The sequence below is a fragment of the Scaptodrosophila lebanonensis genome, unplaced genomic scaffold (genome assembly GCF_003285725.1).
Source record: "Scaptodrosophila lebanonensis strain 11010-0011.00,11010-0021.00 unplaced genomic scaffold, SlebRS2 tig00000150-arrow-arrow-pilon, whole genome shotgun sequence".
Taxonomy (NCBI): Eukaryota; Metazoa; Arthropoda; class Insecta; order Diptera; family Drosophilidae; genus Scaptodrosophila; species Scaptodrosophila lebanonensis.
The window spans coordinates 1250105-1265221 of record NW_022060592.1 but is presented as its reverse complement, the minus strand read 5'-3'; the positions used below and the strand labels follow the sequence as shown (position 1 = coordinate 1265221).

The 15117-nt window shown below is 39.5% G+C and overlaps 2 protein-coding genes across 6 annotated transcripts in view; both read left to right on the top strand.

Moving 5' to 3' along the window:
* Positions 1 to 7377, top strand: part of LOC115629446 (homeotic protein ultrabithorax) — a 106963-nt gene extending 99586 nt beyond the window's left edge. For all 5 annotated transcript variants that reach the window (XM_030525907.1, XM_030525905.1, XM_030525903.1 and 2 more), the window contains one exon: positions 5959 to 7377. In XM_030525907.1, the coding sequence (XP_030381767.1) occupies positions 5959 to 6263 (305 nt within the window). In that variant the 3' untranslated portion in view covers positions 6264 to 7377. The remainder of the gene's footprint in view (positions 1 to 5958) is intronic.
* Positions 7378 to 9923: 2546 nt separating this feature from the next.
* LOC115629449 (modular serine protease) lies at positions 9924 to 13124 on the top strand. Its single transcript, XM_030525913.1, has 5 exons — positions 9924 to 10136; positions 11035 to 11338; positions 11402 to 11877; positions 11933 to 12467; positions 12527 to 13124. Exons 1-5 carry the CDS (start codon positions 10070 to 10072, stop codon positions 13032 to 13034), a joined length of 1890 nt encoding a protein of 629 aa, XP_030381773.1. The 5' UTR covers positions 9924 to 10069; the 3' UTR covers positions 13035 to 13124.
* Positions 13125 to 15117: the final 1993 nt, after the last annotated feature.

Sequence of the window (15117 nt, the reverse complement as noted above, 5' to 3'; positions counted from 1 at the left end):
TTCCAATGATGCTGCCAGATGCATAGATGTACAGATGCATAGATGCATAGATGGAGATGCAAGATGCATCTATAAGACGAAATCGAAGGTGTGTGCGGCTGCTGCGCCATTGAATGAACGAATAGGTGGTCATGGCAGCCAGTCGAATGCAAACACACCCTCAATGTGTAGCTCAAAATATAAAACCACACACACACAGACACACACACACATGACATACTGACTACATGCAAGTGAATACATGTATGTATATTTGTGGCATACATATATGGTACATATGAGAAGTGTGTATGTACGAGTATGTATAGTATGTGCCTGTTCGAGAATATTTGTACGAGTATGTCTGTTGTCGAAATTGCAACTCAATTGCGCATTTTGCCACCGCAAGCAGCAATAACAACGCATAGGCCATAATCACGTCTGAGGAAGCAGCCGCCGCAGTGGCACCCCCACCTCCCACACAACTCCGCTCCCTGCGGCCAATTTAATTGACAGATTTAGTGCTACTCGATTGCCAGTGCGGAAAATTAGTTTTCCGTCTCAGTCACAATACTTGGCTTGCCAGTTGCCAGAGCTTTGTGCGGCTTTTGTCTATGGTGTATTTAATTGTTTTATAGACACTTTCGAGTAGCAGAAATCACTGTGCGTGCGTGTGCCTTCCTATCTCAGGTGAGACCCGCCCACGCACGAAATAGATTTAATTAAACTGCGAATAAAATGCGTGTGCGCAAAGCTCTGGGTTGGGTGGTGAGAGTGCTGATACGCTTCTATGCTATACATCCACTCAATTAATCGATTTCGTATTGATTCTTCGGTTACCTGCGTTTCATGCAAAGGGTTCCACATGTTGCTAGGGGATTTCACAAAACAATTTCCGGTTTCGTTGCTCTGCATTGGTTGCTTCGAGCTGGCATTAAAGATTATTGGGATTCGGCAAAAAGAACTAACATCTTACCACATTTCAGATTTAAATGTCAATTAAAATATTGAATTTAAATTTTATTTGTACATTAATATAATGGAAAATGTATTATATATAATTTATTATAAGTAACGGCTGAAGCTATTCGAGATGCGAAAAAATACAGGCCACATGTACATACTTGTATATCCTACGCTAGGTAGGCCGATATTCCATATAATTTTGATTATTATTATTATGTTAAATACAACATAAATGCAGATTCTCAAAATTTGTAATTTGTACCTTATTTTCAAATTTAATCCAAATCTGGGCATGGTTAGAAAAGTCATCAGCAACACAAATTTTCTCCAGTACTACGTATACGCCCGCAAACGGCAGCTATGGGTTCCCTGTTCCTCATCTTCTTCTTTTTCTTGTAAAAGGGTATTTCAATGTCGGGCATTCTCTTTTGTTTAAATATCTGATAGACTGCACTTGGTTTCTCCAAAAGAGGGATCTATCGGTAAATTCTGAAAAGAACATGAGTTGCCGAAGGAGGCAGGCTGCTTGCATAATAAATTCAGGAGTAACAGCACCTTTATAGTGCATTGTGCGTGAATACGAGTGTGTGCGGCATATGGAGAGTGTGTGAGTGGACTTAATGGAAGCATAGATCACGCATTATACCACATGCAACGCGTGCTGTCGCATTCGTCGTATGAAGCGATTTGAGAAAAGGAGAGGCAAAGCAAGAGCGAGAACGATAGAGAGGGCTGCCAAGGGGTGCCGCTTTGCAGGCGACTGTGTGGCAGTTAGCCAAAGCGAAGACGCAGTGCTGCGCCGCCCTACGCTCCTCTCTTCCTCTGCACTCCCCACATCCCCAATTCCAATCCAAAGTTCGGGGCGAAAGCAAACACGTAAACTGTCAAAACTTTAAGTCCCACAGGAATTTAAGTTAAAAAATATAACACCTACTCCCGCCCATCCGGAGTTGGTTGACGCAGCTGCGTGAAGAAGCAGCCACCGCCAGCTATGGCCCAGACGGAACCTTGAAATTGTGTCTTCCACAAACAAAAAATACAGTCAATGCACGGAAAGAAAATTTAAAAAACAATAATATTAAATATTGTGCCAGAGATTTCGTTTCCTTTCACACTCGCCTTTACCGTTGCGTCGCATCGCGTCGCCTAATTTCGAGCAATGCGCTGCTTAAATTATGTAAAAATTTCGCGCTTTTCCATAGAAAGTTTTATTGTCTCGCCCCAACCCGCTCCCCCACAGCCAGAACCCGAGCCCCTGCCCGCGCGTACGCAACGTTTAAATTATGTACTTAGAAATACACAAAAATTTTCCAAAAGTCTACAAAAGAAATAGCGGCACAGCACGCAGTGGGAAATATAAAAAGAGGCGGAATGCAGAACGCCAAGCGCCAAAATGAATTTCGCACTTTTTCGCATAATAAATTCAAACTTGGACGGTTTCACAAAAAAAAAAAAAAAAAAAAAAAAAAAAAAAAAAAAAAAAAAGCAGAAGAGAAGAGAAGCACTAGAGAAAAAGAAGAAAACAAGGACGAAAAATAGAAGGAAACTTTTGAAAAAAGCTATCTTCGCATATACATGTAAAATGGTGAGAAGCTGGGGAGGCGAGAGTTGGGGGCGACAGTTACTGCCACTAGCGACGGCGGCCGTGTGACAAATTCCATTTAAAATTGTTGAGCCAAACGTAGCCAACTTTTCGCCAAGTTATCCTTCTCTGAATTTTCTCCTAAACAAAACATAATGCAACTTTGGCAAAACCTCAGCGTGATGTACTATTACAGATGTAGAGTTTTGAAGCGAAATGGCGAAAAGAGATTTAAGTTAATCAGCCAACAGGTTTAGTGCCAAATAAATTTATTTACGCCCTTTCGGGTGGAAGCTGTTGTTTTGTTTTGCCGCATTTTTAAGATTGAATTTTCATTTTCTACGCGAAAATATTCTCATTGAATGATAATAGAAGAACTTCAAATAAAACGCGTTTACTCTTGAGTTTGCTAAGATAAATCACGCAAATATTTATTTGGTAAATCGTTTACTGTGGCAAAAGTTACTCACAATAATTATTCTAACCAACTAATGATATTGAAGCAAATATTGTACAAGTATGTAATAAGATTCAAGAAATAAAACTAATGAAAATAATTATTAAATCCAATAGATATGTACGTACATCTACTAGTTCATGTCATTGTCCTTCATAATCACAATGAAATTCCCAGATGTTACAGCCCCACCGACACACATCTGTTGTCCAGTATTGGGAAATGTCAGCATATCGGGAAAGATCAAAACTTTATGTTGTCACTCAAACGTACAGAACTTGTTGTTAATATTTTGTACACATTTATGGATATTTAAGAATGAATTTTACACATTCATGTTACATATATACATATGTATGTGCATTCATATATTTATATTTTGTTCAAATAATTTTTTTTTTTGTATAAGCAGAGTGTTTTTATGTAAAACTGTCATTAAATTTGTTAAATAAATTTGACGAGGGGGAGGTCCGTTCAAATAAATGAACACCAAAACAAATACGCCTTAAAATTTCTAAGACTGCACATCTAATACAATTCCTGATTATGTTTGTTTTGAATTCTATGTGAGAGGTCTTGACATCGCAATGTCGTGAAATATAGTGTCCGCATGCAGTTGGGAGGCCCTTTCTTTAGGAACTATTTTGTCTGAGAAAATGTAATGAGAAAGCACTCTGCATAAGACAAGTGCAACAATGCCTTTGTGTTGCATCTGAAGATGTGATTTCCATTCACATGAGACTTTACTTATGAGTATATCCTAAGTATGTATGAATGGGTGTATAGCAATTTTTATGGACTTCATAAAATCTTTCCGCCATTATTCAACTTGAGTCTTGCGATAAGTGCACGCATTGTAATGCGTGTTTGTGTGTCTGTGTTTTCGGGTGAAAGATAAATGCGTTTTCACTTTATGACTTTCGTGTCGGCATAAATTTGTTAATACCTTTAGGCCAAATTTATAACATAATAAATGCTCATAATGCTTAACTCAACATTTTGCCAGGCCCAACGCCAACGTCGATGTCGACGTCGACGGCGTCGTCGACGTCGGTGTCGCCGTAGAGGCGTTGCAGAGCCCAGCAAAATGTAAAAGTTTACTCTTGAATATATTCGTACACACATACGCTCCTGGCTTGCAATACTCGTAAGTGCCAGTGCGCGAGAGAGGTGAGAGAGAAGGCGAAGAGTCTTGCGATAGCATCTCTCAGGCAGTGGCAGCTGAGCTTCAATGACGACTGCCTGTGCATAATGCAGTCGCATGGTGTGGGTGTGTGTGTGCGTGTGTGTGTGTGAGAGCGCACATACAGAAAATTGAGTTATTGCACTTGAGGCAAATTAAACTCCATAAATATTTAAAATCAGAGATTAACAAGCAAAATGGCAATGCAGATAGGGCCAGAGTTTTTGTTGTTGTTGCTGTTGTTGTTGTCTGCCTGTTGAAGTGCTGATGATTGTTGTAGTTGTTGATTTTGATGCTGCCATTGCTGTGCATTTGGCTGCCAATTAAATAAGAATAATATCATATTAAATGAATGCCCGCACGTACAGCTCAACGGCACTCTTAGTATATCTTAGCGTAGCAGCAACAACCACTGGAGCAGCAGCATCAGCAGCATCAGCAGCGGTGCAGTGCGCGCACGTTTTCCATTTTCATTTTATGCCGTACCAGCAACACCACATCAACTCCCAACTTGCAACTTGCAACAAGACCAACCATAGTAACAACAAAAACACGGCACGGCAGCAAACGATCAATTTAAAATAACGATCTCACCAAAGAAACAAAAACGCACAGCAGCAGTATGGCAATAAAAATGAAATGTTTTTTGTGTTTTCGTTGTGTTTGTTTTCTTCGCATTCGCTTGGCGTTTTTTCTTCATTTATTGTGTGTGTGTGTTTGTGTGTGTGTGTGTGTGTGTGTGTGTGTGTGTGTGTGTGTGTGTGTGTATGTGTGTGTATATATGTGTTTCCCAGCTGAAGAGCCATGCAGTTTCCAGTCGTCTAGTCCTCCAGTCCTCCAGTTCTCAAACTCAACTTGCTCGTTGATCGTTGCGCAGCAAAAAGTCTTTATTTATGAAAGAAAAGACAGCGGCAGAACCAACAACAGGAATGCCAACAGCGACGACAATTTCTCAGTCGATCTCACAATTTAATGAAATTCGTTTTTGAATTTAATTTGATCGCTGAAATGTTTATAAATCATGAACCTGCAATATATTTTTAAGGCCAAATTTTTAATGGCGCAGACGATGGCAGAGTCGAATGAACTCGACATAGGTATTTTTTATTCCTCTGCGATATCTAAAGTCTGATTTCGTTTGGGGCCTGATTAGATTTTATAATTATTTCTTGGATATCAACTGATTTTGGTTATTATGTGGAGAGTAAAAGGTAATAAGTTTTAGTACTTAGTTCTTGGATTTGGATAAATTTGACAAGGTAGCAATACTTAACAAAAACATCTGAAAAATATATTTCAGCATGTGAAAAACAATGTACTTCTGAGAAATATTTTTCGTATATTCAGAGATCCTCACAAGCCTGATTCCAAATTTGACAAAAACGATTATTTTTTCAATTTAAGTGTCAAATTCGCGCTAACATCAATGAAATGCAGACTTGAATCAACAAGTAGTACTTAAATAACAATATTTGAATCAAAACTCAAAAACAAAAAAATAGGTGGTGGAGTGAATCAAATCCATACCTCTCAGATTTAAGAAACGTAATATATATTACACTACACAACCATATATAAATGTTTGAGATTTACATTTTAACTTGAGTGTTAAACTTAACTTCTAGCTTACAAAAACTATTTCAGGTTTTTATTGTCCGAGTATTATATCTATGGCTAAATTATATACTTGTACTTCTACGTGCTTTGTCTTTGTTGTAGTCGCGACTAGTAGACTTAATAAATGTAGTTATTGTCATCATGTTCTGACCGATCCAACTCTATTATTCTCAGGTACAAATGGCCTCAGAAGACGCGGCCGCCAAACATACACCCGCTACCAGACGCTTGAGCTGGAGAAGGAGTTCCACACAAATCACTATCTGACCCGCAGGCGGAGAATCGAAATGGCGCACGCGCTGTGTCTGACGGAGCGACAGATCAAGATCTGGTTCCAGAACCGGCGCATGAAGCTAAAAAAGGAGATACAGGCGATCAAGGAGCTCAATGAGCAGGAGAAGCAGGCGCAGGCGCAGAAGGCAGCGGCGGCTGCGGCTGCGGCAGCAGCGGTGCAAGGCGGCCATTTAGATCAGAATTAGAACGAAATTGCTATAAAAAAAACAAACACACACACATCCACACAAACACACATACACACACACACTCCCAGACACATACACAGACACACAACATAAATTACTTAATATAATAATACGATAAATTCAAATTGAAATTTATAACAATTATTTGAAATGTTGAACCAACCGCAAATACGTAAAAGAGCAAAATGGGAAAACAAAATTACAAATAAATTCGTAGCCTAAGTAAAGGAAAGTTGACGAGAAGCGAATAGAAACGCGAGTACTACTTAAAACTACTCAAAATACACCTCGAATGTATTTTCTCCAAAGCAAGAATTATATTTATGTTATAATTGACAATTTTGAAATTGTTTGCAGGCGTAAGATTTGTTTCGCGTACGATAATGCTTAAAACAAAGGCATTACATATTATTTCGAATCGGTTCCCAAAAATATGAAGACCCCTAAGCCTTTCCTCCCCCCACGTTCTATCGCTATTGTTTAAATTATTGTTTCGCGAAGTACTTGTAGAATGTTAGCATGAGGAAGTGTAAAAGGTTCTGTTGATATGAATTTTTAAGGCGCGTTTTAAGCTAATTATGTTAAATTGAAATACTGGAAAATCCTTATGAAAATTTAACACTAGTATAAATAGAATTTGTTAGTGAGGTAAAAAGTAAATGTTCGTAAAACTTAATTATGAAAATGTGTATAGTTTTTGCTTATAAATTAATGCAATTTAGTTTACTTTGTTTAATTTAATTAATTTGTTTAGTTCTTATTTTAAGTTCCCTAAGCGTGCAACAGACACACAACACACACACACACACAAACTGAAACTACAACAGCCACAACAATCGAAGCTGTTTCTTTAAGTAATTTTTAGAGTTTTCTAAACTGAATATTTTTTAGTTGCATTATGTTTAAATTTAGTTTAATAAAAAGCGTTTATGAGATTATTATCTGAAAAAATCAACAAGCAGAAAAACAACAACCAGGCAAACACAATAAATTATTGGTTTTGAAAAAATCGAAAAAGAAATCGTTTCGCATTTTTGTGTTATTATTTATTAGCATTATTCAGATGTCGTTCGTCTGTCAAGCCTTGCACACGAATTTGAAAATCAAAATATAATCAGCCACGCCATGAGGTAGAACTGTTGGCCAGAGTTTAGTTTAATTAAAGGTTGCAATCCGATAAGTCCCGAGTGTATCGAATGTCTAAAATTTGACATATCCGGGACAATCAGTATAAAATATATATATAATTTGCATTTTATTTTCTGCAGCTCTTCTTTTGTGTAAGCTGAGAGCCAGTTCCAAATTGTACGTTTATATAAAATTGCAAATTTTCACCTCCAGTATAAAAAGTTCCATTGATTCTACACAATACCTACAATATACAAAAGAATGTGCTGCTTGCTCTAATGCGAATTGAATATTTTTTGATCTCCTTACGTTTATTTATTGTAGTTGCATAGACCTTTACGACCTTATTTGCATTTTTTGATTTGTTAGAACTTCGAAAACTTACCCAGCCCAAGCTGTGCTTGTAGATTGGAGATACTTCGGAGTACCTCGGCATTAGTCCTGAGGCTTGGCTTGTCCAATAGATATAGCAAATATTTGTGTTGCTAAACGCAGATCCTTCACATGATGTATACGTAAATAGAGCGTAAGAATTAAATCAATATAATTTCTAAAATATATATAAATATATATATATATATATATATATATATACATACATGAAAATGGAGTATAAATGGACAACAATAACGAAATATTTGCAACAGATGAAAATACGATGACGTACTTAATTGATAAGTGAAATGTTATAGAATTTTAACGCAAACGCATATACGTAAAAAATACAAATCCCTTTATACGAACTTCGAATGATGTGAATTGTCTTAGCAACGGATATTAGTTGCATACTTCAAGCTACTCTTTCAGTTAAATAAGTATCTACATAATAATGTACACAAATAATATAAATAATTCAACCAAATTGTACATTTCGGTGGCTGTTAATTTACACACGCACTACCGCTCTTGCTCTTGAGATTACAATTGGTCCAGAACGAGTATACATACATTCATACCAAGCTTATCTACCTATGAACTTGTATGTCTGTATATAGTATATACATACATAGATACATATGTGTATATTTGTGACTGGCCCTGGCTAGATAACCAAGACCCTGAAGCGCATGTGAAATACAGAAAGCAGCAGATAAACACTTCGATACGTAAGCCCGAAACCAACTACCCGTACAGCACACAGCTCTAATTTACGCCATTCTATGCTAGCACTGTAAGTTGTAAATTATCAAACTAAATATAAAATAATAATAATAATGATACATAAAAACAAAATAAAAGCAACTATGTGTACTACTACAAATGCAATGTGCAATGAGACGACAGATATGTTAAAATAAATTATAAAAACACAAAAAAATGCAACTGCAGCCACACATGCAAAACAAAACTAAAAACTTATTTAAGAAAAATAAAACCAGTGACAGAATCAGAATGTGGTGAATAAATAAAATGGAAAACCAGAGAAAATTAGCCTTTTATTGGTTCTGCTCTATAGAGAGTTAGCCGTGCACCGAACAGTCAAAGCGATATTACGCCTCGAAAAATGAACATTTCCGTAAGAAAGAAAATAATCATTTTCAAAGTTCTTACTATTTATGGATAGTTGAAGTTTGCCTTTGGGTTACTATGTTAGTCAACCGTCCGAATCGAAGTACTATAATTTTTGATAACTGCACTCAAATGAAATTAACTTATAGGCTTATTTATAGACTTTCAAGTAGAAACATTTCGTGTCTCAAGTGCTCGATGAAGGGTGCTAACGTATTCCTCAATTATTTTCTTTTATTTGGTTTGGATTCAATATGAACTGTAAAAGACTTGAAGTTGTGTTCGAAAAATGATTAAATATTTTAATTTATCTTTAAATTTAACTCAGATAAATGAAAATAGCCAAAGAGCGAAACACTAGCGTCCTCTGTCAAAAAAAAAGTAAAACTAACATTGAACGTCTTGTAGCAAGCATCTTTTATCTGCAGCTCAACACACCAATGTTCGGCATGAGGCCGGTAGGTGGCGCAACAGCGCCACCTACTCAATGTATCAAAGCTTTTAATTTAGCTTCCATTTCATTGGGTTTGGATTGCTTGAAAAACAAACGAGTACAACAAATTCAGACGCAAGCCTGACTCTTGTATACCCTTTACTTTTCAAAGTCATTCACCTACTATATTGCACTCGTCATTCTTAAATATAGTGCCCAATTATAGTACATGTTATCAACGAAATACATGTGTGTATCGGACGAAAATACATGTGTGTATCGGGACTGCAACGGCATGTGGAAGCAGCTAATCGAGCACTTGGAATATTTATTGAAATCAATAACGCCTTTCCTTTAAAATTGTATATGTATTTAAAAATGTGTTCAATGATTTCAATGTTTCACCATCCCGATCGATAAGAATGTACAAGTATATATATAATATTTTAGAACGCGATGCTGGTTCTCTTAAAATTTCAGCGCAGACAAAGTGTTCTCTTAACCTGAGCTGGGAGAGAATCGACAGCTAATCAATTTAAACACATCGTACGAGTATTGCTTCAGTCAGTCGGAAATGGATCCTCGATCGGTATACTGCTTTTGTTCGCGCGCATAGCATGTGTTGCGCATTTTCTTATTAATCAGAATATAATGTATGCACACATACTCGTACATCCATGGGATATAGAAAAGTGATTTGTAAACAGAGTGATTTCGACCATATTCAACAAGTATGAAATTAACATATTTCTCATCATGCATTCTGGCAGCCTACACGATTTTAATAAATATCAATAAAAGTAAGTAAAGTTCAGTCGCGCGTAAGATAATAAACGTATGTATATAAATAAATAAATGTGGACATCATCAGTGTTGTGCTATACGGTCGTCAGCATGTGCTAGAAACTCGCTTTCAGCGTCGCAACAAGTTCTGAGACTTGTAGAACGAGGGTGCACTCTCTTGTTTGCACCCAAGAGAAGGCAAGAGAGCAAGAACGCCCTGGCACCACCATACTCTTTGCTGCTTCAAGTCGATTTTCTGAACAATCCGAGAACGGCGCTCTAGAGAAGCACAGCATGCAATCAGTTTTTAATTGATTTGTTGTTAAAACCGGTTGGTTTATTTCCTGAATTAATATTGCTTCGCTTAGCAATCGCAATACTGCACATCTTCCAGCTTCCACTTAGTTTTACGGCCGCCTCACAAGACCGACTAGAAATAATCAGTCATTACCTTTGCGCTGCTTTTCGTGAGCTATATAATACAGCTTTATTATTTATGTGCTATTATTTAAATATGTATACCCGCTTATCAATTGAACAGTTATTTTGTTGCATATGTTTTTGTTTTTTATTTTTTCCAACATTTTGTCTTTATAAAGATAATGCGTTAATTTGAATTAGATCGAACCCTCTGAACCAAGTACTTGTTAATTTTAAAACCCGGTTCCTAATTTTGCTGAATCAAAACAACAATGGATGACGTAGTTATATATTACACCCACGGTAAGTTCAGTCTTATCCTTGACATCGGAGTGAGCCAGTCATAAGAGTACACCTATATCAGCGTCATTGTGCACATGTGCTTGATACGTTCACCCATAAGGGCTTAAGTCTTCTAGGAATTGTAGCTTCCCAACTCATTTCGCAGACTGCCAATGGTTAACGATACACCCAATTATCATTGCTCCAAATTAGCGTACGCAGCCTGCAGCTCTTCTCAGTTCGAGTGCGACAACGGGAGCTGCATTTCAAGCTATAGCGTATGTGATGGAGCGAAAAACTGCCCGGACGGATCGGATGAAACGGCGATAAAGTGTGTTTCTCAACGACAGCACTGTTCCAAGCCTTACTTCCAGTGTAGTTATGGGGCGTGCGTTATCGGCACGGCGGGCTGCAATGGCATCGAGGAGTGCGCCGACGGCTCGGATGAGACGGTGCGCCGCTGTGGCAGCGACGATGACATTCGGGAGTTTGATCGAAGACTTCAAGGGAATTGCCAGTAAGTACTGAGGACGAGAGCGCCATTAGTTGCATTTCAATAAATATTTTTTTATATTTGCAGAGAAAACGAAATAAAGTGCCCCTCGGGTATTTGCATCGATAAAAGCAAGAGCCTTTGTGACGGAAAAGACGACTGTGGCGATGGGTACGATGAGTCGGTGACTCTCTGCGGTCACATGGAGTGTCCAGGCTATTCATTCAAGTGCGGCAGTGGTGGTTGCATTTCGAGCACACTCGTATGCAACGGACAACCCGATTGCTTTGACGGCACCGACGAGGCTCCATTGCTGTGCAACACAACGGGGAAGACGAAGCCCACAATGCAGCCTGTAGGCCCGGTGGAGCAGTACGGCTGCCCGCTGCCTCCGAGGAACGAGCGTCCCATACTTAAGGATCGCTCTGGCAACACATTAAAGCCTCCCATTACGAGAGCAACCGTGTACTTCTCATGTGAGCCGGGGTACACACTCGTTGGTGAGTCTACCAGCATTTGCTCGAACAGACAGTGGAGTGTGCCGGTGGTGCCCAGATGTATAAGTGAGTGAGGGATTAAGGTTCAACCATGTCAGCATTGACGTTATATCTGTTACAGAGTATTGTGACGCAAAAGGACAGTTTGACGGTTACTCAACAAAGGCTACATGCTCCATAAAGGGTCAGAATTTAGACTGCACCCAGCGTTTCCACCCACCAGGCACTGTTGTTAAATTCGTCTGTGCGACGGGCTTTCAATCGCAGCAAGCTACGCAACCTCTTCCGGACATGAAGTGCATGGAGGGCGGCACCTGGAACCGTCCTCGCGATCGATGTATCCAGGAGTGTGGCCAGATTGCAACTCCCGTAAAGAAATTCTCAGCCAATGGCTATTCGATCAACAATACTGCAGTGCCCTGGCACGTCGGCCTGTATGCTAGGTACAATGAGAAGGACGACAACTTTATCTGTGGTGGGTCGCTGCTCACTCCCGATCTAGTCATCACAGCTGCACATTGTGTGTTTGACGAAGCCGCTGGTCGTCCTTACTCCGCCGAAACTTTTCAGGTGATTGGCTCAAAGTACTACAGGGATTACAAAAGGACTACTGAGGAGGACCGCATCCGGAAAGTGCGGGAGATAAGAGTAGCTCAGTTAGTGCATTACATTCACTAGAAGAATATATTCAGAAAACGTTTGCTTCTATTTGCAGAAACTACAAGGGACAAGAAGACAACTATTACCACGATTTAGCTCTGATCGTCCTAGAGATCCCATTTGATCTCAATACGGTTATTCGCCCTATTTGCGTATCATTTGCCAGCTACGCTGAGAAGGAGACCATCAATAATAATGTCAGAGGCAAGTTTGCTGGCTGGAACTATGACGGGGAGCACGAATTGCAATTCGTGCCGGCCGTCTCAAAAATGAACTCCGAGTGCTACTCGAACCACCTTAAGGATATTAAGCCGGACAAGTTCTGCATTTTCACGGAGGGGAAATCTCTCGCCTGCCGTGGGGATAGCGGGGGGGGATACACCGCTTTGCGCCATAACGATTACTTTATTCAGGACGAATACCGGTATTTCCTTTACGGTGTCATTAGCAACGCTCCAAATGCTGATCAGTGTGCTCACGGCATAACGGTATTGACTAATATACAGCATTTCAACGAAATTATCGCGAAGGCCATTCAAGAAAGCTGGGAGAACCGCGCGTAGTTGTAAGCAATTATTGATAATAGAGCGTTATGTATACTTGTATATAGAGAGATAAAGATACTCAAAAAGAGGTCATATTTATATATTATATATATTTATGTAGTTGTAGTAATTTTCATTTGATACTTGAGATATCAGCTCAAAACAAACAAAAGCGTCTTATGTGTTTAAAGGAATCCTTTTGCAGGTGGTGACTCCTGACTCCTCCGTAGTATCTCACGTACGACTTTTTAAATTTGTAATATTTACTTCGGTCTCTTTATAAAAAGAATGCATGTTCCGCATTGTTTTTTATCCGTGGCCCATATCTGTTTACCTTTTCCGTATTTCCTTACCAAGTTTTTGATGTTTACCGCCTCTTTTCTAGCTCTCTAGCTCGACTTATACTAATATACTCGTATGTTTAAAATGTATGTTGTCTTGCTGCATTATGCTGCGTCATATTGCGAATATCGAATATTATTCGTCCAAGGCGTCCAAGACACATACCCCTTTTATTCACAATAAATTAATTAAATAATTAAATTGCTGCACAGTAAATCATTGGCATTGTTTTCTTCATGTGATATTAGGAAATTAAATAATTTGAATGAATGTGGTATATAATTTTAAGATCATAAGCCAAGCCATGATTGACTGATTTACATATATAGTATGTAAACAAAAGCTTGAATATTGTTCTGATCTAAGTAGTCGCAACTGGACCCCTTTCTTCCCCACGGCTTAGACAGCATTGGAAATTTAAGAGGACATCACAAATGTTGATTCAGTAGATGGGCCAGCTTTACTTTTATCGCTCACCGCTGAAACAGTCCTCTGTCCGACTTGGAACCATATGTAATATTTCGTCGGAACAATAACAACAAACAAATTTTAGGCCACTTCCGTTTTATGGCAAATTAATGGACCCCAACAAGCTGCCCACGTATGTCTGACACAACCGCCCAGCCGTAGCAGCCTAGCATGTGGTCCGTGTGAGGTGAGGTGCGGCAACTACTTCTATTATAGTCCTTCAGCTTCAACGAATGGTTGACCATTCGATGAGACCGGGCCTGTCACTGCCGTTTGCTTCACACATGCCGTATATCTGTTTCAAGCTTTTTATTGTTCCTGCTGCTGTTTCCTCTATTGCCGCGGAAGTTTATTTTTGTTTTGCTGCTGCTTCCCCTTGCATTTGATTCGGCCCTGTTGCCAGCCAACTAACATATTGGACATTTATTATTTTCGAGAGTGTTTTTGCTCGTCTCTTAAATTATCGCGCCACACTTGTGGGTGGAAGCAGCAACAATTGCCGGCGACGCGCCATATGTCTCCATATTCGCCTAAACCTCTGTTTCAGGCTCAGCTTGTTCCAGTGCCATGTCCAAGTCCGTAGCAACATTTGCTGTCGCCTTCAAATTGATTCGCTGCTCAGCGGCACACCGTAAAACGTTTAGCTCCGACAGGGGAGATTAGATCTTCTTTTGTGCTCAGCCTGAACTGATAACAATACAGTGGCGGAGATGGGGTCGAAGCTAAGTGCGAGTAGGAGTGGGTCCGCCGAGGGACGGACAGTGGCGCGTGTTAAATTAATAATTGCATAAATTTTACATGTGCTGTTGCATGAGTTATGGGCAGCGTAGCATAAATCGCGAATAATGTGCGCACTGGCCGTGCGAATATTTATGGCGGCATCTGTAAATCATCAAACCATAAACGCACTTGCACTGCTGCTGCGAATGCAATGCGGCTGATCTATTCGCTTTTGTTCACACGCAGTCTTCTACGGCCGACGTGGTGCAGGCGGTGGTGGCGGTTGTGGCTGTGGGGGTGGTGTGTGCGGCTGTGCAGGCTTTGAATATGTAAATGCATTTTTATTAAGGACATGCCATCGGATCCATCCCGGACCCTGGCCAACTGGACCGCAGCCATGGCAGTGGGCATACGGTTGATGGACAATGGCCGGCATGGTTACAGACACTACTGACTGGATATGTGCCGACACATTGCAAATAAATGCAATGGCTCGACAACGACATTACCGTTTCTTGTTTTGCACGCTTGCTCAGCTTGCAATTCAAATTTTCAACAAGTAAGAACGCTT